Source organism: Cervus canadensis, chromosome 4 (assembly GCF_019320065.1).
Source record: "Cervus canadensis isolate Bull #8, Minnesota chromosome 4, ASM1932006v1, whole genome shotgun sequence".
Classification (NCBI taxonomy): Eukaryota; Metazoa; Chordata; class Mammalia; order Artiodactyla; family Cervidae; genus Cervus; species Cervus canadensis.
In genome coordinates this window covers 36,414,260-36,441,214 of record NC_057389.1, presented here as the reverse complement: position 1 = coordinate 36,441,214, position 26,955 = coordinate 36,414,260, and the positions used below count along the sequence as shown (strand labels likewise).

At 38.3% G+C, this 26,955-nt stretch overlaps 1 protein-coding gene across 4 annotated transcripts in view; it reads right to left on the bottom strand.

The window, feature by feature from the left end:
- GABRB2 (gamma-aminobutyric acid type A receptor subunit beta2) overlaps positions 1-26,955 on the bottom strand; it is a 273,067-nt gene that overhangs the window by 38,123 nt on the left and 207,989 nt on the right. For 3 of the 4 annotated variants that reach the window (XM_043464787.1, XM_043464786.1, XM_043464788.1), the window contains exons 7-10: positions 11,124-11,261; positions 9,259-9,411; positions 5,150-5,394; positions 707-820 (exon numbers count right to left, since the gene is read on the bottom strand). In XM_043464787.1, the coding sequence (XP_043320722.1) occupies positions 707-820; positions 5,150-5,394; positions 9,259-9,411; positions 11,124-11,261 (650 nt within the window). The remainder of the gene's footprint in view (positions 1-706; positions 821-5,149; positions 5,395-9,258; positions 9,412-11,123; positions 11,262-26,955) is intronic. The other variant, XM_043464789.1, reaches the window with a different exon arrangement.

The window sequence follows — 26,955 nt, the reverse complement described above, 5'->3', positions numbered from 1 at the left end:
TTGTGGAGGGCAAGGTGAATGACAATTTGCCGATTAAGAAGTGTAAACACGTGAGGACTCAGAAACCAGACTCCAAGTTTTAGTCCTCAGTGGACTTTCTTTGGAGTTCATTTAAGTCACGAGCATTGACAAAAAACAATCTCAATTACTGCCTCTTTTCTATCATTATAGCAACACTGGGCCTGCTGAGATAATACTTATTTGTAAAATATAAATAATAATAGAGAAATAAGGACTTGATGCAAACATAACATTCTCAGATGCAAATGAATAATCTAGGACAGAAAAATATAGGTTCCTGAATTCTGAGCCAACCTAGGTAAGGACTATAATTTTCCACCTATTCCACCAACCAGAAGAAACACAAGAAAACTAAGAAACGCCAGGGCATATAATGACACTCCATGTTCTCAATACAAATGAAAAGGAGTTCTCAAAACATGATCCATCTGGTTTCTTTCTTTAGCACAACAATAATGACTGAATGGAACACTGAAGCTTAGGTTCATCATAACTACATTAAAAAAAAAAAAACAGGAAAATCTCATTAGGGTCCCCCGAAAACGTTTAACACATCCCCATGTCTCTATGGATACAAGTCCATAGGTTATCTGTAAAAACCCCATACATTATTTTAACGGGAACAGCTAAACAAATTGGCTCCAACAGAAATACAAATAAATGGATTAAAAACTGGCTATCTAACCGTATAGAGAGAGAAATCGTAATTGGTAGTCCGTCTAGTTGGGGAGAGGTTTCCAGTTGGGTCCCACAAGGATCGATATTGGGTCCCATTTTGTTTAATATCTTTATAAAAAATCTGGAAGACAAAGTAGAGAATGTGCTAATTAAGTCGACTGATGCCACTAGATTAGGATTGGTGGTTAAAGTAAACTGGATATAGATAAATGCTACTGGCCTTTAGAAAGACCGATGTTAACAGAAACTAGGACTTCTAAATAGTTATATCTTTTTAATGTATCACTTAAAAATCTAATTCCAAACATTATAAATAAATAAATTTAAAAGATCTTAGGTTCAATGAAAAAGACAACTTAGAGACTCATAAAACCCATGAATGCAGAATGAAGGATGTCCCCCCCAAAAGAGATATTCTCAGTGCAGCTTTATTTGGAAAATTGGTGGCTGTGGGTCTCTCAATACAATAAGGATACTGCAGGCAATTCACATTTCCAAGAATAATGGTACTGAAAAGATGAAGTAACTAAATTCTCAAATATATATATACCTAGTTATTGGCAGAAAAATAAACAAGAAAACAACATGAAGCTTAAAAGAAAAAAAGAGCTAAAACTTGGAGGCATGAAAAAGAGAAGTGGGTGAAATTATCAACAGAAAATTCTACAGGCACGCACACAAGAGACACACACAAAATAGAAGAATGCAAGGTGTAGCATGCGGGCTTTCCTAACATTTGAAAAAGAGACTGCATTTTTTTAACTACTCCTAAAGATGCTTGGGAAAAATACTCAGTAGAACTCTTACTAGTTTGAGGTTTGTTTTTAAAAATCTTAGTATTTACAGTTTAATTTGTCACATGGAGAGAATTGTGAAAGTAATAGTGACTGTCAGTTATGGATTCTTGTGTATAGACAGACAGGCTTATTTTAGGTGATGTTAATTGAACTGAAAATATGGATAATGTGGAATTGACTTTTAAATTTTATTGGATAAGGACTGGAAAACCTAGATGGTCTCAGAAATCTTGTTAACTCTGCTATGCTACTTTGGCTATTTCATGTTCCTTAAGAGCCTTAATTTCTGCATCAGTTTAAACACAAGGCTGAGGATTGCTCTAAGAGCTGCAGATACTCTTGTTAAAATAAGACCTTACAGGAAGCTTATACAGAGATTAGAAAACTGGAAGTACACTTTTGAGCAACAGTGAGGGGCTCCCACCTGGCTAGGCTTCCCATTTTCATTCCCCTCTGACCTCAGGACACAGAACAGTTTAAAAATCACTTTAGATTATCTGACATGCTGCCTCTGTCTCTTAAAAAAACTATCAACAGAACCTATAAAAGTGAATCCTTCTCCTCATGACTGATTTCTCCAGAGCATCCAACAATACTTGGTTGATTATATGTGCCTGAGCTTTAAAAAAAAATGACTGTAGAATTACAGTTGAAAAGAAGGAACATTCTTGATAAGAATGAAAGTAGCATTATTCATAATGCTGACAAGAAAGACAGCATTGTGCAATCAGAGTCCTCTGTGGGTCTCCTATAACCTTTCATGCTGGGCTAAGGAAAAAAAAAAAAAAGGAGTCTGGTATTAGATAGTTACCTTTTAAAATCTAATCAAATGGCTGTAAGTATTCTGGCCTAAGAAATAACTGATACAGTTTTTGGTTGGTCTGTTATAGATTTTATAGCTAGTATCTGTTGAAAAATGATTTCTTTGCTTTGACTTTAAAACTTCCAATGTGAAACATTCCTCTGTAGATGATACTCTTGTTTTAGGGATGGGATTTCATCCTACATATCAGAGCATGTAAAAGGCACAGGCAAGTACCACCAATAGGACTGGAGATTGTAAATTTTATTTTAAAAAATAATTATGCTTATAATTTTATTAATATTCATCAGTTACCTAGTGCCAATCATATGCTTGGAACTATGCTAGTCTCTCTACATTTTATCATAACTTCATAATAACTGATGAAAAAGGACTTAAGTCCATTTTACAGATCAGAAAACTGAAGGGTCAGAGAGGGTTTTTTGGCCTATTATCACACAACTATTAAATGGTAAATGTCAAACCTGACTCAAAAATATTTGTTCAGAACTTTGCGCTAAATGGTAACTCCTGATACCATGATGTTATGCATGCTGATTGAGAAAGCAGAGAAACAACTCATACAATTAATGCCAAAGAGTTTTAAGAACAGGACAAGCATCTTACGTTTTTCTCAAGTTGGAAAGCAGAGGAATGGACTAGCACAGGGTTTTTTTAACCTCAGAAGGATTGACATTTTGGGTTGGATAATTGTCATGTGGAGGCAGTCCCATGCACTATTCGATGTTCAGCAGCACACCTGGCCTCTATCCACTAGATACCAGTGATAATCCCCTCCTCCTGGTTCTGACCATCCAAAACCTCTACAGACATTGTCAACGCTCTTCCAGGGGCAAAACTGCCTGTGATTTGAGAACCACTGCACTAGAAGAACTCTGGTATCTTTTTTGTTCTCTCACATTCTATGCTCTGAATTGCAGATGCAACATTAGCCAAGACGGTGGGTTCTGCATCACTATGGGGTACCTGCCCATTGAACCATTCCCTACCTCCATCTTGTCCACTGAATTTAAAACTGTCTGAAGCTCTCCAGTGTTCAGTTTGCAACAAAACTGCCACTCTCTGGTACTTAAATGTATCATTTAAATGCAAATTGATAAGTAAAAAATAGGGTAGATGAAAGTAAAAAGAGATCAGATGTTATCTTAACTCAGCCATGCATTAGGCAATTGATTGAGTCTCATTTCCAACTGCAGTCCTATGAGATAGTTTTATTTATTTATTCATTTTCTCTTCTTTACTAAAGCTACTCTTATCAGGAAAATCATAAAATGGATTTAAAAAGCATTCTCTCATTTGATAGCCTGAGAGGGCCATAATGCTACCTTGGAATCTATTAACAGATTCCAATAACTGAAACTCAGAGCATTTAAAAGGGATTGACAACTTCCTAGACCCTGTGGTTCACTGACTTATAAGGCCACACTTAAAATTAGCATTATTATGAAAATCATCTCCTGGGAAAGGAATGCCTTTGATTAGAGAATAGCCCAAAATCAAATATCAGACCTATGGATATATGGAAAACATCAGTGAGTCAGAAATTTTCACTGGATTTGCTCCAAATAAAATTCAATGGCAGAGATGATTTATGGTATGCTATCCTTGGAATTAAATTGAAGTTAGAAATATTAAAATGTCAATTAAATAATTATTGGATGGTTAACAACTCCAGATGGCTTAAAAGTATTACCATTTTCTTAGTTCCATCACTATGAGCTATTTATCAAATCCACATTACGTACTACTTTATAAACACTATTTATGGGATATATTAAAATAAGACCTTGTTTTCCTCATATATTTTGAAGGGTCTAAATTTGGACTCAGGGAAAGCATGTGCATAAATATTCTGCTCAGTGCAGAAAGTTACATAACAGGAAGCCAGGTGAAGTATTTTTGAAGTACAGACAGATAGATCTATTGGAACTGCTATCAACAGGCTCAAAATTGAAATTCTAAATCTTGAATGCAAATTAGAATAATATTAGGAGAATTTTAAAAATTATGATGCTTAGGCATACCCCAGGACAACCAAATCAGAATTTCCAGGGAAGAAACCCAAGCTTCAGTAAGTTTTAATACTTTCCTTGTCATTTGATTGGGAACCCAAGATTGAGAACCATCGCTTTAGAGAATAGACTGGATTTAAAATTGCGTAGAAATTGTTTTTTGACTACGCCTGACTTAAGCAACATGGTGGCCTCTTGTGCTCAAATGCTTCAAGGATTTAAGGTGGTAATGTGAAAGGCATTAACTAATTATCTGTCACTTAGAAAGTTATTCTTTTTTTCCCTTCCACTTCTCTTTCTATCCATCTGATGACTTTACAAACCAAGTGTCAGTTTGTTGCTGGTGAGTCTTTAACACACGTCTGTACTTGCTTATTTCTCTTTTAAATCAAAGAGGATGCAGCGCTCAGGCCCATAGCCTTTATGTAATATAACCTAGAATTAATAGTGTAGTTTCATTTAAGATTATCTTCCAGCAAGTAATACTGATATAACTGATATGAAATTTCCTTTACAGATAAATTTAGATAGAATGAGTAAATTTAGATAAACATAAAGTAAATAATAGTACACATTCTACTCATAAATGGAAAAAGTCACAAAAGTGGTCTCAGATGACCACGGTTTGGGCCACCCTAGTCTTAAGGTAAAGGGCATCTAAATGTTGTGTCATAAATTTGGGCCTGATTATGTCTCCATCACAAATGATGTCTTCCCTGGGCTTTTGTTTTCTCATTTGTTAACAAGACCATGAACCTATATGGCAGGCATTCTTCTATGACTTTAAGAAGCAAGGAGGGCTTGCCTTTTGAACCTACCTTGTTGACATCCAGGCGCATCTTCTCATTGTTGGCACTGGCAGCCTTTTCAGCTGCTTTCTTTTGGCGTTGAGGTCCCCTCCCAAAAAAGATGTAGTTGACCAAAGCATATTCCAGAAGGGCCATGAAAACAAAGACAAAGCACCCCATCAGGTACATGTCAATGGCCTTCACATAAGGGATCTTAGGGAGAGTCTCCCGGAGGTGGGTATTGATAGTGGTCATTGTGAGCACAGTTGTAATTCCTGCAAAAAATGAGACAGAGTAATAATGTTTGTATTTGCTCGCTGCTTTCATCATAGCTGGAAAGGTTAAGTATACTCTTCTACTTTTTCATATATCCCACACAATATATGAGCGAGTGGGTGAAAGTCGCTCAGTTGTGTCTGACTCTTTGCGACCCCATGGACTATATGGTCCCTGGAATTCTCCAGACCAGAATACTGGAGTGGACAGCCTTTCTCTTCTCCAGGGGCTCTTCCAACCCAGGGATCGAATCCAGGTCTCCCGCATTGCAGGTGGGTTCTTTACCAGCTGAGCCACAAGGGAAGCCCAAGAATACTGCAGTGGGTAGACTATCCCTTCTCCAGCAGATCTTCCTGACCCAGGAATTGAACCTGTGTCTCCTGCATTGCAGGCAGATTCTTTACCAGCTGAGCTCTGAGGGAAGCACACGATATATACTGGGCAATTATTATATATCAGCCCTGTGATAGGCCTGGGAAATATGCATAAGTCATTCATTTATAATAAACATTAATCACTGGGGACATTTCCTTTAACCATAGCTTTATGGTTATAGTTATGTATCTAGTGTGGGACTTGGAGATGTGAATTAAATGCTATGACAGACATGTGTGTAAGATGAGAGTTGAGAAAACAGAGTTGATCCTAATTTAGCCCATGATGTGGCAGGGGAATGATCAGGAAATTCCACCTTTGGAGCTGAGTCCTGGAGAATGCCTGCGAGTTACCCAAGCAACCAAAACCTGGAGATCAAAAGTGATAGTAGATACAAGGGTATTGGTAGTGGAGAGAATTTTTTTAGGGAGGTGCTTTGTGGGGATGAAAGTACACAGCTCATCAAAAGAATCTCAGGCAATTCATTGTGGGTACATTAAAGGATATGATGGGAAGAAGGATGAGAAAAGTGAAGATTAAGTAAGGCCCGCATAATGGAAAGCCACATACAGAGAGCTTAATGCAGAGCTTGAACTTAAAATTGAAGGCAACATGGAGCCACTGACCAGCTTCAACCAGGCAGGCATTAGGGACAAACTGTGTTTGGAACAATCACTCTGGCATCAGAGTGGAGCACAGACAGGAAGCTTACAAGACAGGAAATAGAATGCCAGCTTAGAGTCTTTCAGAATAAGAAAGTAATGAAGGGGAAATAAAATAATTGTGTGTGTGTGTGTGTGTGCGCGTGCGCACGTGTATGCTTAGTTGCTCAATCATGGTCAACTCTCTGCAGTCCCATGGACTCTAGCCCACCAGGCTCCTCTGGCCATGGAATTTTCCAGGCAAGAATACTGGAGTGGGTTGCCAGTTCCTACTCCAGTGGATCTTCCCGACCTAGAGATCGAACCTGCGTCTCTTTCATCTCCTGCATTGGCAGGTGGATTCTTTACCTCTAGTGTCATCTGGGAAGCCCCCAAATAATAGTAATAGTATTGAAATCAATGAATGCATATTGAAACCAATGAATAGATGCTATGAACAAAGGGCAAAAACACGGAAACTAGAGGTGGAAAGTACAAGGAAGCAGGCATCTAGCCTTCGTGTTTTGGGGTTGGGAATGTAGGCACATAATGCACAGATTAACAATACAGAAGTATCACAAGATTCTTTATGGGAAATGCCACACTAGCTCAGGTTATAACTGTTTGCCCAGCTGAGGGAGCATCTTCAACAGTGGGGAGTAGTTTCCCTCCAAGCTATAACTGGAGGGACAGACAGAGAAATGCTGGGTAAAAGCACTGGGAGTTCAGTCCTGAGGTTTGATGAGGTCCAGCTTTGTAGCAAAAGAGTGATGTGAAAATAGGAGTCAGAAGTCAAGATCACACAGATGTGAAGTTGTGGAGTCAACATCTGAACTGGGATCTCTCTAACTCCAAAACCCGTGTCATTAAAACACTACCCAATGACAGCCCAATGTTAATTTTCGATTCTATTATTTTTTTAGGAACATATGTTTTCTGATTTAATTGTGTCTCTCTAATAAGATCAATCATACTTTTTGTCTTGTCTACATGTTCATGAAACAGATGCAGAAAAAATAAATTTGAGCATCTGATTCTGAGCATGGCCAGAAAAACCATGGTTATACTTTAGATCTAGGTGTTTTATAGTTCTCATATCTTTTCTGTATTAGTCATTTTGATATATTTTCCAATTTCACTTTTCATTATTTCATCTAGAGCTTATCTTGTATGACTATTACATGTATATTATAAAACTGACAATACTGATTTCACTACTTATGTAAATTTTATGTTAAGGTGTTTCTGACCTAGTAATAAACTACTCACATAAAAGACATTTTAAACATTTCTTTAAAAAGTAAATAACTTACTTATTATTCCTGTAACAGGCATAAAATTGAAAAAGAGACTTTTATTTTGGAATAACAGGATATTTACAAGTTCCATTCATTCCTGTATTCAGCAAATATTTACTGAACACCATTCACTGTGTGAGACACTACAGATATAACTGGAGCACAATTAGGTATGGGCCTTCCCCCAAGGTATCTTCAATACTATGAAGAAAAAGGATATCACACACCAAATAAATACAAGTTATAACTGTCATTGGTTTCCAAGGGTGTTCTACAGTATTTTAGGAGACTATATCACAGCGGACTTGATTCAGTCTAAGAGGTCATCAATTCTCCCAAAGTTATTCCTTTATATGTGAAATCATGTCACTTTGCCCAGTGACTCTAATTTCACTCAGAATAAAGATGTCATGATGGCTCCTGGACCACTTCAACATCTTTTAGTTCCCTCTGCCTGACATCTGTATGCCAAAATTCAATCTGCACCCACCTACTGGTCACCTTGCTCACCTGTTTCTACCTGGGGGCCTTTTCATCTCGCTGAAATAGTCTCATTTAGACATTTATGTGACTCGATCTTCTTCAAGTCTTTGTCCATTAGCAATTACTGAATGAAGTCTACCCTGATGATGCTAAACTGTCCCCCAGTATGCCCTCCCCTTCTTTTGCTTACTTCCTCTGTTTACTATATTATGTAATTTGCATATTATATGCAAAATAAATTTACTTTTTACCTTTTACTGTTAGCGCATAATTTCCAGAAGGGCACTGGTTTTATCTCCAGTGCCTTGTATGTATGACACGTAGTAGGTATACAAAAAATGTTGTTGAATGAATAAATAAATGACTTTGCTAAGGAAATACTAATTTAACTTAGATTTACTGGTGGAGCAGTTAACAACTTTACATTTTATAAGGATTAGTCAGAATTTAAAATAAAGATCATGTAAAGGTAATACATTTTCTATATCTTGAGTTTGCAACATAAAAATGTTCATGAACTGTAATTTATTCTCTTCCTCTGATGTTATAATGGAAAAACATCAAAGCATAAGATAAGTGATGCCATGGATGATTTCCCAATGTTCTTATACTTTGTTGTCTCCTGTCCCCTGTCATGCTATTCCAAAACCTTAATCAACCTTTAGAATTCTTTCTGCTCACTGATTTGTTACACACTGCATTTCTTTGTTTCTTACTCAGAAAAAAAAGATGGAAGATAGCTCTTCCCAGGTAAGAAAACACAGATAAAAACTGAACAATTATCAAGCACTATTACATGAACTATGCTTCAATAAAAATATCCAGCAGATGCGACTAATTTCATTACTGACAGTTACATAGTTAACTAATTTTGACATGAAAGAGTTTTAATTAGTGTTCAATTGATTTAAACGCTGAATCAGATCATCCAGTGTCTCATGTCCAAATTCTTGTAATGTGTGCAGTCAGGTCTCGTCAGGCATCACCAACTTGAGGGTAAGGAAAAAGTACACCATTGCATGAACACACACAGGCACATGCTGCCAGCGGTCGGATCCATGCCTACCTAATGCCACTCTTGCAGCTGAAGCATCGTAATTAATCCAGAAGGAGACCCAGGAGAGGATAGTGATCAAGATAGATGGCATATATGTCTGCAGGATAAAGTAACCAATGTTTCTCTTAAGCTTAAAGCTGAGGGATAACCTGGGATAGGAACCTAGAAAGACAATTTTAAAACATCATCATTATCAGTCAGTATTTATTTACTTTCCTTTAAAGACCCATAGACAATTTATATTTCTTCCCTACATTCAGTTTAGCTTCTGGTGAAGGGCACTTCCTTATACAAAAGTAGTTGAGAAAACAGGGCTTTTAATTAGCAAGACTTACTCAGTGTTGAACATATCCCACACTCACCAGTAATTAAAAGAATTCCAGCTCTTCCCTGCTCAGCCTCCTACACTGAATCAAAGGTTTTCATTCTCTACAACTGTAATGATAAGACACTTTGAGACAGTCCCTTTGTTCCCCTTTTAATTGTTTCTCAGCAAGTCCACCCTGTACATTTTTATACATAAGAATAGGGATGCACACTTTGACTGAAGGGTAAGACATCTCTTCAACAAGCCCCTGGATGCATTTTAAGGTGAGGATCAGTGGCAAGGCTTTAGTTGGTATAGCAACTCCCTGAAATTTTGTGACACTTTCATGTGCATGCAGTATTTTTTCTGATTTCATTGCTTCCATCAAAGTTACAAAGGGATTCCTGACCCACCAAAATGCGGATGGGGAGACACTTCTCCTGAGCAATATTTGTGGGAGATATAATTAAAGAATCAGATTCTTGAAACTGGGTCCTTTGATGGTGGGAATCTAGGGAATTATATTTTAAACAAGATACATAACAGAACATGGTCTTAGAACATAAAAGAGTCACACTGATAAACAGGGTGTGTACATGTAGGGCAGGGGAGAATATTCTTACTAATTGAAAGAAAGCTTTGTCTAGCCCTCATGGGCTGAAGCAAGTATGTTAATATTAAAGTAAAAATATTTTAAGTAGAAACTCAGTTCCATAGTGTCTCAGGGGTTCAGAGGACCTCAAATCTAGGAAAAGTTTCTGTTGTTCTCTTTGTAAAGCTGGAGGCTATTTTGTATTCTTGTTTGAAGTAATTGTCAGGGAAAGGAAGTGCCTGAGTCCTTAGCAGAAGGACAATTCAAGATCCACAGTTACAGTACTAGCTATTTCTGTGCTTGAGGAATTCATTTCAATAAGAAAAATAAAAAGAGGTATATTCCTGGGGGCTTATTAATTTTCTTTTAGTGAGTATGGAGAAAATTATTACATTCCTGGGCTTTTTGATTAAAAACCGTGCTGACTAAAACAGGCCTGACCTCAGTTCTGGAAGAGTAAGATGGTAAAGGCATCGAGACAATCTAAACACCTGGAAAATCTTTTAGTTTCGAATGGTAGGTAAGGCTACATAAGGAAAGTCCTGCCCTCCGAGAAAATGTGAAATCCTCCTATCCTACTGTCTTTAGAGAATTTCACTGCGGTCAGACCTGGGCAAATTGTGACTTGGCTGTCCTCAGTGTGTTTCAAAGAATAATAATCAATTCTGTGAGATGCATTATGCTGGGGGAACAGCTCTGACCCAGGTTGTTTCTGGGTCATTTCTCTCTGCATACTCCCTCTCTAACACTTATTCCCTCCTCTAGTATATGAGACACATTTGCTTTGCTGTGGTTACCTTCTTGAAAATAACTGGATGGTTTCCAAATGGGCTTGTTGGGGAATTGAGCATTTTCACAGACCTAAGTTCTCTAGAGTCCCCATTCTTTCCTGGGATCCAATCCTGATATAAGTGAACTCTTCTGGAAAAATATGATAAAGCCCCTTTTCTCTTAACCATTTCCCCTGATACAAACCTGTGGAAAAAACAACCTTCTTGGTGATCAGTTTGTAATCTACAATAGAGAACTGTGGAAGCTCAATCTTGGTTACTCCTGTCACTGCGTTATCATCCCCACGCCAATAAAACTCAATGTCATCGGTTGTATATCCATCTGTAAAAGGAAACACATATACAGATACACAGAAGACACACAAAATAGAAAAAAAAACAGTTTAGAAGATGATATGTAAAGTATAACAGCTACAGCTAAAGGTTATTATGTGTTAGGTATCATGCCAAGTACTTTAAGTATATTACCACCTTTAATCCTCACAATAATCCCACTGTGGAAGAATAATTAGGCACACATTACAGAAATAGGCTTAGAGAAATTAACAGCTTGTATTAAATCTTGTAACAAGGAAGTGGTATCACTGGGACTTGAACCTAGGTTTATCTGATTATGAATCTCATTCTCTCAAACATTATCACGTTATCACTTAGCCCTCGATGGTACCCTAAGAGAAAAAAAGAAGAGAAAAATCATTTATCAGTACAGCATAGTACTATAGTAACTATACAGCATACTGAATGGTAATGAACCCTCCCCTGCCAATAAAAAATATTTGGATTTCAAGTCGGAAAAGAAGTGATTATGAAGAAGTGAGCCATTAACTTTTTGTAATATTCACAGATATGATCTCTAAATTTGACTGTGTAGCATATCTAAATTCCAAAGAACTCCGTAAAAATTTAAATCAACATTAATTCCAGGAGTTTTAAGAGTGTAAGTACAAATGAACAGTGTCCACTGCGAAGGCACAGCACATTTAAGGAGCCTGGCTCCATTCATCCAACAATTTTTTTTTTTTCATCCAACAATTATTTACTGGACATCTACTATGCTTGTCAGTGCAGACTTGCTATATAATAAAAGCATTTTATTGATAAAATAATAAAAGGGTAATTATCCTTTCAATTCATGGGACAGAGTGGGGCAAACATACATTTACTAATTAGTGAAAGTGAAAGTCTCTCAGTTGTGTCTGACTCTTTGTGACACCATGGACTATACAGTCCATGGAATTCTCCAGGCCAAAATACTGGAGTGGGCAGCCTTTCCCTTCTCCAGGGGATCTTCCCAACCCGGGATCACACCCAGGTCTCCCACATTGCAGGCGAATTCTTTATGAGCTGAACCACAAGGGAAGCTAACTAATCATTAATTAGTAAGCATAAATATAACTACAAAGAATAGACACATTTTATATTGTAAACAATGATGTAGAGGGAAGCATGCAATGAAATCCAGCAAATACCAATATTTTACAAACTCATCCGGCCCCCATAAATCCCCCCTCAAAGCACACATTATATTTGTTTATCACATTGATCTCTTCAAAGAACATCTGCATCCAGATAGTTGAATTTTTACAAGTTTAGGAGCTATAAGTAAGTAAGTGAAAGTTGCTTAGTTGTGTCCAACTCTTTGCACCCCCATGGACTGTACATCCATGGAATTCTCCGGGTCAGAATACTGGAGTGGGTAGCCTTTCCCTTCTCCAGGGGATCTTCCCAACCCAGGGATTGAACCCAGGTCTTCTGTATTGCAGGCAGATTCTTTACCAGCTGAGCCACAAGGGAAGCCTGAAGGACACATTTTGCTCCCCCCAATTTCAAAAGCAACAAAACAAAGACTTTTTTTAAGACTTAAAAAAAAAGACTTGTTTTAAGTTTAAGTTCTTTGCTTTTTGACATGTGACTAGTTAGTGTAACACTGAGGACTAGAATGCCAATCCTCTAGTTCTTAGTTCTTGAGATTTCTAATTAACCACATTTCTGCCAGAGAGAAAGTAAAATCTCTGAAAAAGTGAAAGCAAACTATTTTTCAAAGAATTATAGTACCTCTATTTGAGAATCTGTGTAAATCATAGCAATGTCAGGCAATATCTTAACTTTTCTAGAAATATGAAGTTCTCTATTCAAAAGAGCAGTCATCTTTGTGTGATAATAGAAATTAGTTTTTCTGGAACAGTTTTTGAGGACTTGAACTTGTGATTCCATAATAATAGGTTTTTGGATAATAGCTAATGATTTTAAAAAGGGTTATTTACTTGCAAGGGCTTCCCCAGAGGCTCAGTGGTAAAAAATCTACCTGTAATGGAGGAGATGAGGGTTCGATCCTTGGGTCGGGAAGATCCCCTGGAGGAGGGAATGGCAACACACTCCCATAGACAGAGGAGCCTGGCAGGCTATAATCCATAGGGGCACAAAGAGTCAGACACGACTGAAGTGACTAAGCACGCATGGGAGCACATTTATTTGCAAACATCACAAATTGTAATAAAAATTGTGGAGTTTAGATTATACATCACCAACATTTTTATCAGCATGATTACATATAGAGTCCTTTATTTTGTTAGAGAATGTCTTTTTTCATACAAAACCATGATTTAAAAGTAAACTTTTCATGATTTTAAAGGAAAGTCTAGGTTTAAAGTGAATGGCATAGCAAGCAGATTCTCAGAAAAGAGCTAACTCCTTATTAATCTCCTCCATTAATATTCTCCACCTAAATCTAAGAACTCAGCTGTCTGTCCCAAAGGATAACTGCTCTTTTTCTAAGATGGCAAAATTTTCCTAATGTGGTTATGGGAACACTCACAGTCCAGGACTTAACTCAAATTTAATCCTATTTTTCATTGGTTATCGAAATACATCTCTCAGTTATAAAACTGTCTAGAGTCAATGGCATTCCCACCTTCCATAAAACAACTTAAAATAACAAAAGAAGGTCAACTTACTCCTAATTTCAAGCAAGATAGCTAGAAATGTATTATAAAATTGAATCTGTGTATACACATGAAAAAGATATTTATCAAACAAGAAGGCTAGTTTTCTAGAATACAGCCATCTTCAAAAGAATAGGACAAGAGAAAAGTCAACTCAGTATTGCCAATAGAGCAGGGTCCCCAACTCTGTGGCCTGTTAAGAATTGGGCTGCACAGCAGGAGGTGAGCGGCCAGGGAGCCAGCTAAACTTCATCTGTATTTACAGCCTCTCCCCATCTCAAGCATTATGCCTAAGCTCCACCTCCTGTCAGATCAGTGGAGGCTCTCACAGGAGTACAAATCCTACTATGAACTGTCCATAGGAGGGTCGCATGCTCCTTTTGAGAATCTAATGCCTGATGATATGATTCATGCATTATGATGATTTGTATAAGTACTTTTCCATACATCACAATGTAACAATGATAGAAATAAAGTGCACAATAAATGTACCATGCTTGAATCATCCCCAAATCATCACCTCTGCCCCTGGTCCATGGAATAATTGACTTCCAAAAAAGTGGGCCCTGGTCCCAAAAAGGTTGGGGACCACAGCAATAGAGGACTAAAGTAGTAAAGAGTGTGTTTCGGGTCCTCTAGTTTCCTTTCTTCATATAAAACCTTGATTTAACAGTAAATTTTTAAAGTAAAATTTCAGTATTTATCTTTTTTTTTTTTTCATCACTACAAATCTTGTAACAGAAGCTTTCTGCAGAGAGGCATGGAATATCAATGGCATTTCAATACAGCTGAAGACTAATTGGTTTTTTTTAATACGTAGAAACATTATAATAAAATATAGGTTTCTTGTCAAAATGCCAGATATTTGACATAGTGCTCGCTAGACAATACCTTGCAGAAATAGGTACTTGGCATCAATTACTGAATTAACAAAACAAGTATTTATATATATGTGGATTTGAACAATGATTGTATATCCAGATGCTTGGCATTGTGAAGAGACGTAACTGTCTCTTGATTCGAGCAGAGTACCTGGCACATAGAGTACCTGGCCTTAAATAAATATCTTCTGAGTAAATTCAATAAAAGTCACCTGATGATAACATAGCCCTTGAGTATAATATAAAAATCCTTCAGTATACATTTCTCCTTATATATTAGTTGGCCAAGTTACCACCTTATCAGCCTCCTGAGAAATCTGCATGCAGGTCAAGAAGCAACAGTTAGAATCGGACATGGAACAACAAACTGGTTACAAATTGGGAAAGGAGTATGTCGAGGCTGCGTATTGTCACCCTGTTTATTGAACTTATATGCAGAGTACATCATGCAAAATGCCAGGCTGGATGAAGATGCAATCTTCATGCCAGGCAAGATGCAATCAAGATTGCCAGGAGAAATATCAATAACCTCAGATATGCAGATGGCACCATCCTGATGGCAGAAAGCAAAGAACTAAAGAGCCTCTTGATGAAGTGAAAGAGAGTGAAAAAGCTGGCTTAAAACTCAACATTCAAAGAACTAAGATCATGGCATCCAGTCCCATCAATTCATAGCAAGTAGATGGGGAAACAGTGAGAGACTTTATTTTCTTGGGCTCCAAAATCACTGCAGATGGTGACTGCAGCCATGAAATTAAAAGACACTTGCTCCTTGGGAAAAAAGCTATGATCAAGCTAGAGAGCATATTAAAAAGCAGAGATATTACTTTGCCAACAAAGGTCCATCTAGACAAAGCTATGGTTTTTCCAGTAGTCATGTATGGATGTGAGAGCTGGACCATAAAGAAAGCTGAGTGCCAAAGAATTGATGCTTTTGAACTGTGGTGTTGGAGAAGACTGTTGAGAGTCCCTTGGACTGCAAGGAGATCCAACCAGTCCATCCTAAAGGAAATAAGTCCTGAATATTCATTGGAAGGACTGATGGAGAAGCTGAAGCTCCAATACTTTGGCCTCCTGATTCGAAGAATTGATTCATTGGAAAAGACCCTGATGATGGGCAAGACTGAAGGCAGGAAGAGAAGGGGACAAAGGAGGATGAGATGGTTGGATGGCATCACTGACTTGATGGACAGGAGTTTGAGTAAGCTCTGGGAGTTGTCGATGGACAGGAAAGCCTGGCATGCTGCAGTCCATGGGGTCGCTAAGAGTTGGACACGACTAACTGATTTAATTGAACTGAACTGAAGTTACCTAACCTCTCTTGATCCTCCATTTTCTCATATGAAAATTGAGATAATAATAGTAATATCTACATCACAGAGTTGTTAAGCAGGAACAATAAACTGATCCTTGTAAAACATTTTAGAAAAGTACCTGGTAGATAGTGCTCAAAAATTTAACTAATACTTTCTTTTTAAATAAGAATTATTTAAAATAAATGAAAACATGTATTTAGTTACATGCCACTTTGCTATTTTATAAAAACATAAAAGCATTTTCACAGTGAGAAGACTTAGCTGTTCAGTGACACTTATAGGACTGTCCAAAGTGATAGTAAAACATTTGAAGGTTATTTTGATGTCTGAGATTATGGAATCTGACACAGTGGAGCAGTATATTGTATACACTCCTTGGCTACTGCTGGCTTAAAAACCCAACTTTCTTGCCTTCATTTTGGGTTAACCAAGTATAGAATGTTGCAAATGGAAAGCAAATATAAACTCCTGCATCATTGATTTTTGTAGATGAAAGATCAACAATCCGTAACAGTGCCAGGGTGGTCAAGTTCAAAAGCCAGCTCAATATACTGTGTAGGATTAGCTGAAAGCAGACCCAGTTTTCTTCCTTTCTTTGAGTTTTCTCTGAAGGAATGTTTAGCAGTCTCTCCATGTGATTAAAAAATAAGAGAAAACATATGCAAATACATAAGACCTGACTTTACAGCTTTCATAATGATAATGAGTAAAAAATAATTAAATATCTTTTAAAAGATATCAGAAGGAAGAGATGCACTGATGCTCCTCATTAGTGTCTTGCAAATTAAGTTCACCTTTTATATTTTATTCATAGGATTCTAGAAACTGAGTGATTAAATTGAATTGTTATCATTAAAACATAACCCACATCAATTCAGATGGCCTCGGATAAACCAAAATACAAATTTATTGAAATTTATCTAAGAGGTGTTAAAACTGCATGAAATGTTACTAAACCCTGATCAGAAAGGACAGGTATGTAACTCTGTAAATCTATGTAGACGTGAACGTTGCTGCTGCTGCTAAGTCGCTTCAGTCGTGTCCGACTCTGTGCTACCCCATAGACGGCAGCCCACCAGGCTCCCCCGGTCCCTGGGATTCTTCAGGCAAGAACACTGGAGTGGGTTGCTATTTCCTTCTCTAATGCATGAAAGTGAAAAGTGAAAGTGAAGTCACTCAGATGTAAATGCTAGATATTGGTAAATGTATGTACTAAATGAGCTCTAAGGAGGAATATACACTATTTTAAAAACGCTTATGAAATAGCTGAACAGGTTCTCACAACTCTTACATATCTAACTACATAACATGGCACTTAAATAAGCTTTTTCCTCATTTTAGTTATAGTTTACATATTCATTTTGTTATCTACTAGGTAAATGTTATATTTTATAAGGATATTAATATGCCAAAAATACAAACCTGTACCAAGATATTAAACAGTGGAGGCTGATGAGAATATTTAGAAGAATTAACTGAATTATCAATGGTGCCATTTTTTTCCCAGTGGAGAATTAAAGTGATTTATTATTCTCCTGATACTTACTTTAACTTTGCCAATCGGACTGTTAACTATTCTCAGGTAGTTATCTATATTCTGTCTCCATTGATTCAACACAGCAACAGCTACCTAGTACAACTGACCTTTAAACAACATGGTTTAAACTGAATAGGTCCACTTGTCCATGGATTTTTTTTCAGTAGGAACTACTACAGTATCCCATGATCCATGGTTGGCTGAATCCATGGATATGGAACTGAGGGTGCAGAACTGTGGATATGGAGAGCCGACTATAAATTAGAAGGGGATTTTCAACTGTGTTGATGGGGATGGGTGGGCCCCTAACATCTGTGTTGTTCACGTGTCAACTGCACTGCCATTGAGAATGAGAACAAGAATGCAAACTTTCTTCTCATGACTAACTCAGTGACCGTGATTAGAAGTCTATCTGTCCATAGTCAGAATGGACTCCACTCCATGCAGAGGCCTGTATGTAAGTGCAAAGTTGCAACTGAGTACAGTCAATTAAAGTTACAGGGATCTTTCAGGAGGGAGAGAGAGAAAGTCACTTGTCAGCCACAGCTCTTCAAATTCAGCAATGGAAGTGTTCCCAAGACACTCTGAGTGACTGCTCTGACTCCTTAATTGCACCTTATTCTTCACTCTGCTCTTTAAGATGGGCTGCCAGACACAAATGTTCTGCTGTCAAATTGTTTCTAGACCTCGAGCAGCCTCAAATAATTGGCCTAGCATGGGTCAGACTTGATTACCTAGCGGCACCTGAGTGAGGACATCATCAAGTCATGACCCAGAATTGTCCCACATCAGAGATAACTGAGTTTTTTGTTATTACCATTTTCAAATTCAAATGTATGGTGTAAGAGAATAGGAAATCGATCATAATCAAGCAAAATGTCAGATACTGTACTTTAAAGATCATTTCTTTATTGGATTTCAATGCAAAACTCAGTATTTACTATCTCTGTATGGAGCAGGGTGAACTGGTAGGTCTTTCTGCCAGTTTAGCTCCATGAAGTATTTCTTAAGCTTCCCTGTGATTGGAAAGTTGAAGCAACTAAAATAACATTACAGATATGAGAAAGCAATTAGAAATAATAACAACAGGCAGAAAGAGCCACAACAATCATAATGAACAATCAGCAGCTGTGGCTTACAAAGCCTTCTGTGTCAGACGCCGCCTTAAACTCTTTAAAACGGTCTGTTTTGAAGAAGAACTTGACTGGGTTATGGTTACTAAGATTCCTCTCCATCACCCAACCCTGTTTTTTCCATATGCATGAGCCCTAAACCCTGAAGCAATACAGAAAAGAGAACTTTTAGCTAAAAAAATAAGCTGGTGCTTCTCAAGTTTAGTATGCACAGAATTCACTTGGAAATCTTGCTAAAATGCAAACACTGATTAAGTAGGTAGAGTCTGAGATTCTGTAGTTCTAACAACTTCCTAGGTAGAAACGATGCTGTTTGTCTGTTGACCATCCTTTGGATAGCAACTGAGTAGGAGTTTTTATGGAGAAAAATTCATTTACTTTGCCATGGGAGTCAGGAAAGGCATGTCTGCTATCTATCCTGACCCAGAGAAGAACAAACTTTCTTCTGCATTAAGTTTTTATAAGCTCCAAAATTAAGGTATCTTCTCCCAGTTCTTCCTCTCTTATAAGGGACAAGAGGTGATATTTCTGATGCCACCACTATTCAAGATCTGGTTTTCTTTAATCATCTATGACCTATGCTCACCAATAATGCAATAATAGAAGAGAAAGGAAGATGGAGCTTCCTTTCTAAAGGTTTTCTGCAAATTTGTATTCCTTCGAGTTTTATTTGAATATTTAATGCTATTCTACTCTTGCATTAGATCTTTGCATCTTTTATTAAAATCCTCAATGGACTAGTCAACAACATTTTAGGTGTTACCCCTTCCTCTAATCTACACTGAACATGCTGCTATTGTTCCTTTGTTTACAAAGTTGATGATGCTTCTTCTATGCTTTAAAAAGCAAAGAAAAAAAATATGGAGAATTTCTTGATGGCCTTCCTAGCAGGTTCAGAATTAAATGCAAATTCTTAGTCAGGAATTCAAAACTGTATATTTTAGCCTCATTTGTTATATTTCTACCTCTTAAAGCCTCGGTCTTCTGCCCACAGTCATTAGTAACACTTTGACCGCCTAGCCTTGGTTCAAATTATGAAGTTACTTGAAATAGCTTTATCTTTCACATCACATTTCTGCAAACTTTCAGGGCCCATTTCAACTTCCACCTTTCCCAAGACACAGTCTCATCTTCCCTCAGTGGGGATTCTTTTCTTTTTTCCCCTGAGGTTTCCCATGGCACTGTGCTGGAATCCTTATTCGTATTCTTCATCACCAGTTTTGCAATAGAGGATCTGTGGATGTGTTGGTCTTAGACTGTAGACTAACCTGGAGGCTGAAGAACCATGTCTGATAATTTCTTTCTAGCACTTCTCCCCCTTAATACATATTTTACTAAGGGTGGCACGTGTACAAAAATTCTGAATCAAACTGTTGACATGCGACATGGCTTCCCAGGTGGTATTAGTGGTAACCAATCCACTTGCCAATGCAGGAGATGTAAGAGACACAGGTTCGATCCTTGGGTCAGGAAGATCGCCTGGAGAAGGAAATGGTAACCTGCTCCAGTATTCTTGCCAGAAGAAGCCCATGGACAGCGGAGCCTGGTGGGCTACAGTCCTTGGGATCACAGAGAGTCAGACACAACTGAAGTGACTTAGCACACACACATACATGCTATCCATTAGCTGTGGCCCACCAGATCCCTGCTCCCTTTGAGAGAGCAGTGATGAGCAGTGATGTCATTTACTCAACTGCAAGATGAAAGAATTGCAAACCTGCATATTGTTTATGTTGTGGGACATATTCCTCCCATGTACCAGCCTCAAAATCATTAAAAAAAAGGCAGTGTTCCTGGTTGTTGTTCAATCACTTAGCAGTGTCCGATTCTTTGTGACTCCATGGACTGCAGCACGTCAGGCCTCCCTGTCCTTCATTATCTCCCTGAGCTTGCTCAGACTCATGTCCATTGAGTTGGTGATGCCATCCAAGCATCTCATCCTCTGTTGTCCCCTTGTGCCTTCAATCTTCCCAGCATCAGGGTCTTTTCCAATGAGTCAGTTCTTAGCATCAGGTGGCCAAAGCATTGGAGCTTCAGGATTAGTCCTTCCAATGAATATTCAGTGCTCCTAGTACCAGTTCATAAAAGGGAGTACCTAGTTCAAGCAAAGGTCCTACGTTGAAAGAAACTTCCTGATGTTGCTGACTTTTAATATATACCGTCATTCTTGGCTAAAGAAAATTATTCTGAGAGTAGCCATGGCCCTCTGGTAATGACTTTCTCTGGGCTGATAGATTTTGGGAACCAATTTGCCACAATAGTTTCCAGAAGTAGCCAGTACCTCTTGCTCAAATGGAATAATGTTCCCTGGTGAAAAAGGGATATGGTCACACCGAAGTGTTTGTTAACTCAAGAGTGACAATGGAAGATGTTTAAATTTAACAAGGCCAACTGAATGGCTTAGTAGATATGCACAGCTGTGCAATAAAATGCCATCAACTGTTACACCAGCCCATCTGCTTTCTAATCAGGGGTGGCAGAGGAAGGGCAGGCCTTGCTTACTGATGCTGGACGTTGGCAGAGCTTCTCCATCTTAATCCATTCTTCCACGTACCTTCTTTGTGATGGAAGGTCAGCTGAGAATGTGCACATTTAAGGATGTCAGGATGAACTTGCAGAAGAATTTTTGGTCTAAAACACTGGCTGAGCTGTGACATGAATTATTAGCATGTGTCCTGACTAAAAAACAAAACAAAACAAAAACCAAAAAGTACTGCTCTCAAACTCCATATATGGAACTCCTTCTGTGCCTGCATAATCTCGTCTGTTAGCACTCTGTATAATTTAAATGTTATCTATTAAGGAATCCACCTCCTATGTGCAACTGTGGGTTCTTATTTAAACAGAGAAAACACATTTCTCAAATCTGTAACGATGGCTTGGAGTGGAAAGGCGGCAAATACCAGATATTTAGTACATTTGCTGAGATGAAATAGAATTGTGTTGAGAGGGCTTATGTGAAGAGCAGGAAGGGGGCCTCTGGGGCTGACTGGCACACAAGCTGTTCATGCAGACATACACTCATCAACATGGCATTGCTATTTCATCTGGGGGAGGGTCAGGAAGAATCCTGTGAGCTGAATGAATGCACGGTATTTTTAAAATCACTACTGAACGATATTTTAAAAGCATTTCCTGTGTGAAGCCAAGTGCTTCTCAAGCATCATCTCATTTAAGCCCTCTGAGGTAGAAACTGTTACTATCCCCATTTTACAGAAGAAGGAGCTACAATTTAAAGAGGGAAGGCGAAGGTGGGATGTTTCGAGAGAACAGCATCGAAACATGTATATTATCAAGGGTGAAACAGATCACCAGCCCAGGCTGGATGCATGAGACAAGTGCTCGGGCCTGGTGCACTGGGAAGACCCAGAGGAATTGGGTGGAGAGGGAGGTGGGAGGGGCGATCAGGATGGGGAATACACGTAAATCCATGACTGATTCATGTCAATGTATGACAAAACCCACTATAATACTGTAAAGTAATTAGCCTCCAACTAATAAAAATAAATGGAAAAAAAAATTTTTTTTAAATAAATAAATAAATAAAATTAAAGAGGGTAAGTGTTCAAACGTCAGAAATGAGATTTGAACTAAATCCTCGGTAGACTTGAGTCTAATTCCTATTACTATATTTACCACCTCACAATATTATTCGATGCCATTATTTTTAAATTATTCTGAAATATTATGGAAATACATCTGTAATTATTCCTCTTACTGTGTCCATCCTCCTTTGTACCATAACATTGCAGCTCCTTTCAAGAGTGAGTGAAGTATCTCCCCACATCTTGAATCTGAGCTGCCCTTGCCACTCACTTTAATCAAAGGAGCAATGGTGAGCCAGTTCTGAGCTTGGGCTACTGGAGGCTTGGCAGTTTCCCCTGGCTCTGTTGGAATCCTGCTGTCTCCATGGGAACAGCTCTTGGATAACCCAGGGAGGATGAGCGACCTGTGACCCACTCACCCCATGACAGCAGTCAGCATGTGAGGACCACACACGCAGGCCTGAGCCTGGCTCAGAGCAGCAGAGCCTCCCAGCTGACCTGCAGCCTCCTGGGCAATCATAAACAGTACTTGTTTTAGTTCACTAGGTTTGCGGGGTAGCTTGTTAAGTAGCAACAGCTAATGGAAAACACTAGGTCCTGGAGAAAATAGAACAGCAAACATTTTTTCTTTATAGAATGGAATCTGTACCTATTATTTCCAGCTTAACATTCATATTCATAGTTGGGCATTGCTTCAGAGCATCTCCTACTGGTTTTATGAACATTATAGGCTAAGCCATATGGCATAACCCAAATCAGGAGATCTACCTCGATTTCCGTCCCAGTGCTGCTACATATGAGCTGTAGAATTTTGGGCACATCATATTCTCTTTGGAACTCAGATTCTATAACTGAAAAATAAAGCTGTTCTTCTAAAATAGTCATCCTCAAATTTCTGACCTCAGAATCCCTTTGGATCCTGAAAAATGACTGAGACCTCCCCAATGCTTTTGTTGTGGGGTCATACCATGATACGTACCATGCTAGAAAATGACAGAGACATCTAAAAATTCATCAATTCATTTAAAGTAATAGTAATGATTCCATAACATGTCAATATAAATAATATTATTATGAATAATTACAATACTTTACAAAGCAGAAAGTATTATTGAGAAGAGTGGCATTGTTTCATATTTTTGTAGATCTTTTTAATGACTGGCTTAACAGAAGTTAGCTGGATTCTCATGTTTGCTTTGCCTTCAGTGGTTGTGATAATGTGCTTCATGTGGCCTCTGGAAAACATGACTGTACATTTTGAAAGAATGAAAGGAAAGAAGGCAAATAAAGTCTTGGTATTACAAGTGGAGCTCTGACCTCAAGGACACTTTGAAGGGGTCTCAGTACTCCCCACACTCTAGACCACACACTGAGAATCATTGCTTTAGAGTATTTCTAAACTGAAATTGGCTTCCTAGGTGGCACTGTTGTGCTGCTGCTAAGTTGGTTCAGTCGTGTCTGACTCTGTGCGACCCCAAGGACGGCAGCCCACCAGGCTCCCCTGTCCCTGGGATTCTCCAGGCAAGAACACTGGAGTGGGTTGCCATTTCCTTCTCCAATGCATGAAAGTAAAAAGTGAAAGTGAAGTCGCTTAGTCGTGTCTGACTCTTCGTGACCCCGTGGACTGCAGCCTACCAGGTTCCTCCGTCCATGGGATTTTCCAGCAAGAGTACTGGAGTGGGGCGCCATTGCCTTCCCCGCCTCGGTGGCACAGTGGTAGAGAATCTGCCGGCCAATGCAGGAGACACAAGAGATACAAGTTTGATCCCTGGGTAGGGAAGATTCCCTGGAGAAGGAAATGGCAACCCACTCCAGTATCCTTGCCTGGAAAATCCCATGGACAGAGGAGCCTGCGGGCTGCAGTTCACGGAGTCACAAAGAGGAGGACGTGACTTAGAGACTGAGTACTCTACGGTAATGCTAATCTGAAATTATGTTATATGAGGAAAACCACAAATAATTCGATTTACTAAGTTATTAAATACCCAAAACCAGCAATCATATTTTCTCTATATCACAAATATAAATAATTTACTTTTGAATAGCTAGGAACATTGAAAGGTCATTTTTATTTCTTAGACTAAGTTTATATATATACACACACACACACACACACACACACATATAATTTGAAGCCATTAAATGTAAACCATTAGCCTCTTCTTTGGCAAAGTGGAATCTGTGGTTTTTTTTAAAAAAGGAAGAGAAAAAAAAAAAAGAAAAAAAAAGGAAGAGAAAAACAAATATCGTATATTAGTGCATAGATATGGATTCCAGGAAAACGATACTGATGAACCTATTTGCAGGGCAGGAATACAGGTGCAGGCTTTAGAGAATGGACTTGTGAGCTCATGGGGGAAGGAGAGGCTGCGCAGCAACGGAAGCTCGGCTGCGAGCTCCGTGATGATCCAGGAGGGCGGCACGGGTGGGAGGGGGGCTCACGAGGGAGGGGTCTATGGATACACACAGCGGATTCACCTGGTTATGCAGTAGAAACTAATACAACATTGTAAAGCAATGTTGTGAAGTAATTAGCCTCCAACTAATAAAAAAAGAAAAAAAATAAATAAAAAATAAAAATACACCCAAAAAAAAGAAAAAAAAAAAAAAAAGAAAAAAAAAAAAAAAAAAAAAAAAAAAAAAAAAAAAAAAAAAAAAAAAAAAAAAAAAGAAGAAAAAAAAAAAAGAAACATGCGCTTGAATACAACGGAAGGTGTATATGTGTGTGTGTGTGTACAGGTGTGTGTGTGTACTAATAAAGTGAACTTCTAACTCTTATTGGCCTCTAAATGTCTATGCAAAATAATTCACATAAACAAGAACCTGAAAGTGACTTCATTAGTACAGGCTGAAGAACTAACATTTGGGGCTTCTAAAATGGAATAAAACATTTCCATCTTACTATACAGGAAAACAGCTCAAGTAATGCCTAAAGCCTTGACCGATATTTATGCAAATCTTCTCTTTTCTAAACTATTGATTATATTCTGGGCTTGAGAAAAGGACTGTTCTTTAAATAGAATTTTTAAATGTTCACCCCAAAGATGAAATACATGACATGTGGAAGGTACTGAAAACTAAATAACTATCTGATGTGACCCAAATTCAGCCAGGCTAAGGCCAGCATCCTTCTGTTCATATAGTTCTTTTTTTTCAAGAGAGAATAAGCATGCTGTGGTAATTTTAAAGTTACAGCCACTAATTCTTTGATACTCTCACCCACAAATGGTGGAGCTGTAATTCTCTTCTCCCGGAGTGTGGGCTAGATTTAGTGGTGCACTTTTAGAATAGAGAGCATAGCAGAAGTGATAGGATTAGGTTATGAAGAGATTGAGGCCTCTGTCTTGGATGTACTCTTGCTGTCTTTTCTTGGTCCATCTCTGTTTCCTTCACTTCTTCAGTTTCCTTGCCCCATCATGTCACGAGCTATCCTGTGAAACAACTCATGAGGTGAGGAACTGAGGGAAGCCTCCAGCCAGCAACCAGAGAAACTGAGGCCCTTCGTCCAACAGGAACACTGTGAGGAGCCTGTCACAGCTCTGTGAGTGAGCTTATAAGCAGGTCCTTGCCAGCTGAGTCCTGAGACAACACCAGAGTGTTCAACAATCTGACCACAATCTCATGAGAAACACTGAGCCAGAATCACCCAGCTCAGCCAATTGTGATTCCTGACTCTGTGGAATTATTAGATAATAATTGCCTGCTGTTTTAAACTGCTAGGCTTTAGGGTAATTTATTATCCAGAAATAAATAAAATAAACCTGTTATCTTGGAAATGCACATGGTCCAATAGGACAAACAAATGGGTTTTCATTCAGATACTGCCTTCTTCCAAAGCCTAGCTTCTCTAAGAAAAGTGAAGAATGCCACTTATATTTTTCATTTTGTTCTGAGAACTAGAGAAAATGTTTGCAAAGCAATTAGCAATTACTGGCTTAATGATTACTGGCCATTATTATTCTGATTATTGATATTCACAGTTAAAGTAAAGTTTTTACTCTAATTCAGAAAGACAGATGCACCCTCAATATTTACAGCAGCATTATTTACAATTGCCAAGATATGGAAGCAACATATGTCCATCAACAGATAAATGTATAAAGATGATGTGGTAAACATTTACAGGGGGATATTACTCAGCCACAAGAAAGAATTAAACTTTGCTATTGTAACAATATGTAAGAGCTTTACAGGAGAAATATCAACAACCTCAGATATGCAGATGATACCACTCTAATGGGAGAAAGTGAAGAGGAGGTAAAGAGCCTCTTGATGAGGGTGAAAGAGGAGAGTGGAGAGTGAAAAAGTAGCTCACCATTCAAAAAACTAAGATCCATGGCATCCAGTCCCATCACTTCATGGCAAATAGAATGGGAAAAAGTGGCAACAGTGACAGATTTTATTTTCTTGGGCTCCAAAATCACTGCAGATGGTGACGGCAGCCATGAAAATTAAAAGATGCTTGCACCCTGGAAGGAAAGCTATGACAAACCTAGACAGTGTATTAAAAAGCAGGGATATCATTTGGCTGACAAAAGGCTGTATAGTCAAAGCTATGGTTTTTCCATTAGTCATGTCTGGATGTGAGAGCTGAAACATAAAGAAGGCTGAGCACTGAAGAACTGATGCTTTCAAATTGTGCTGCTGAAGGAGATTTCTGAG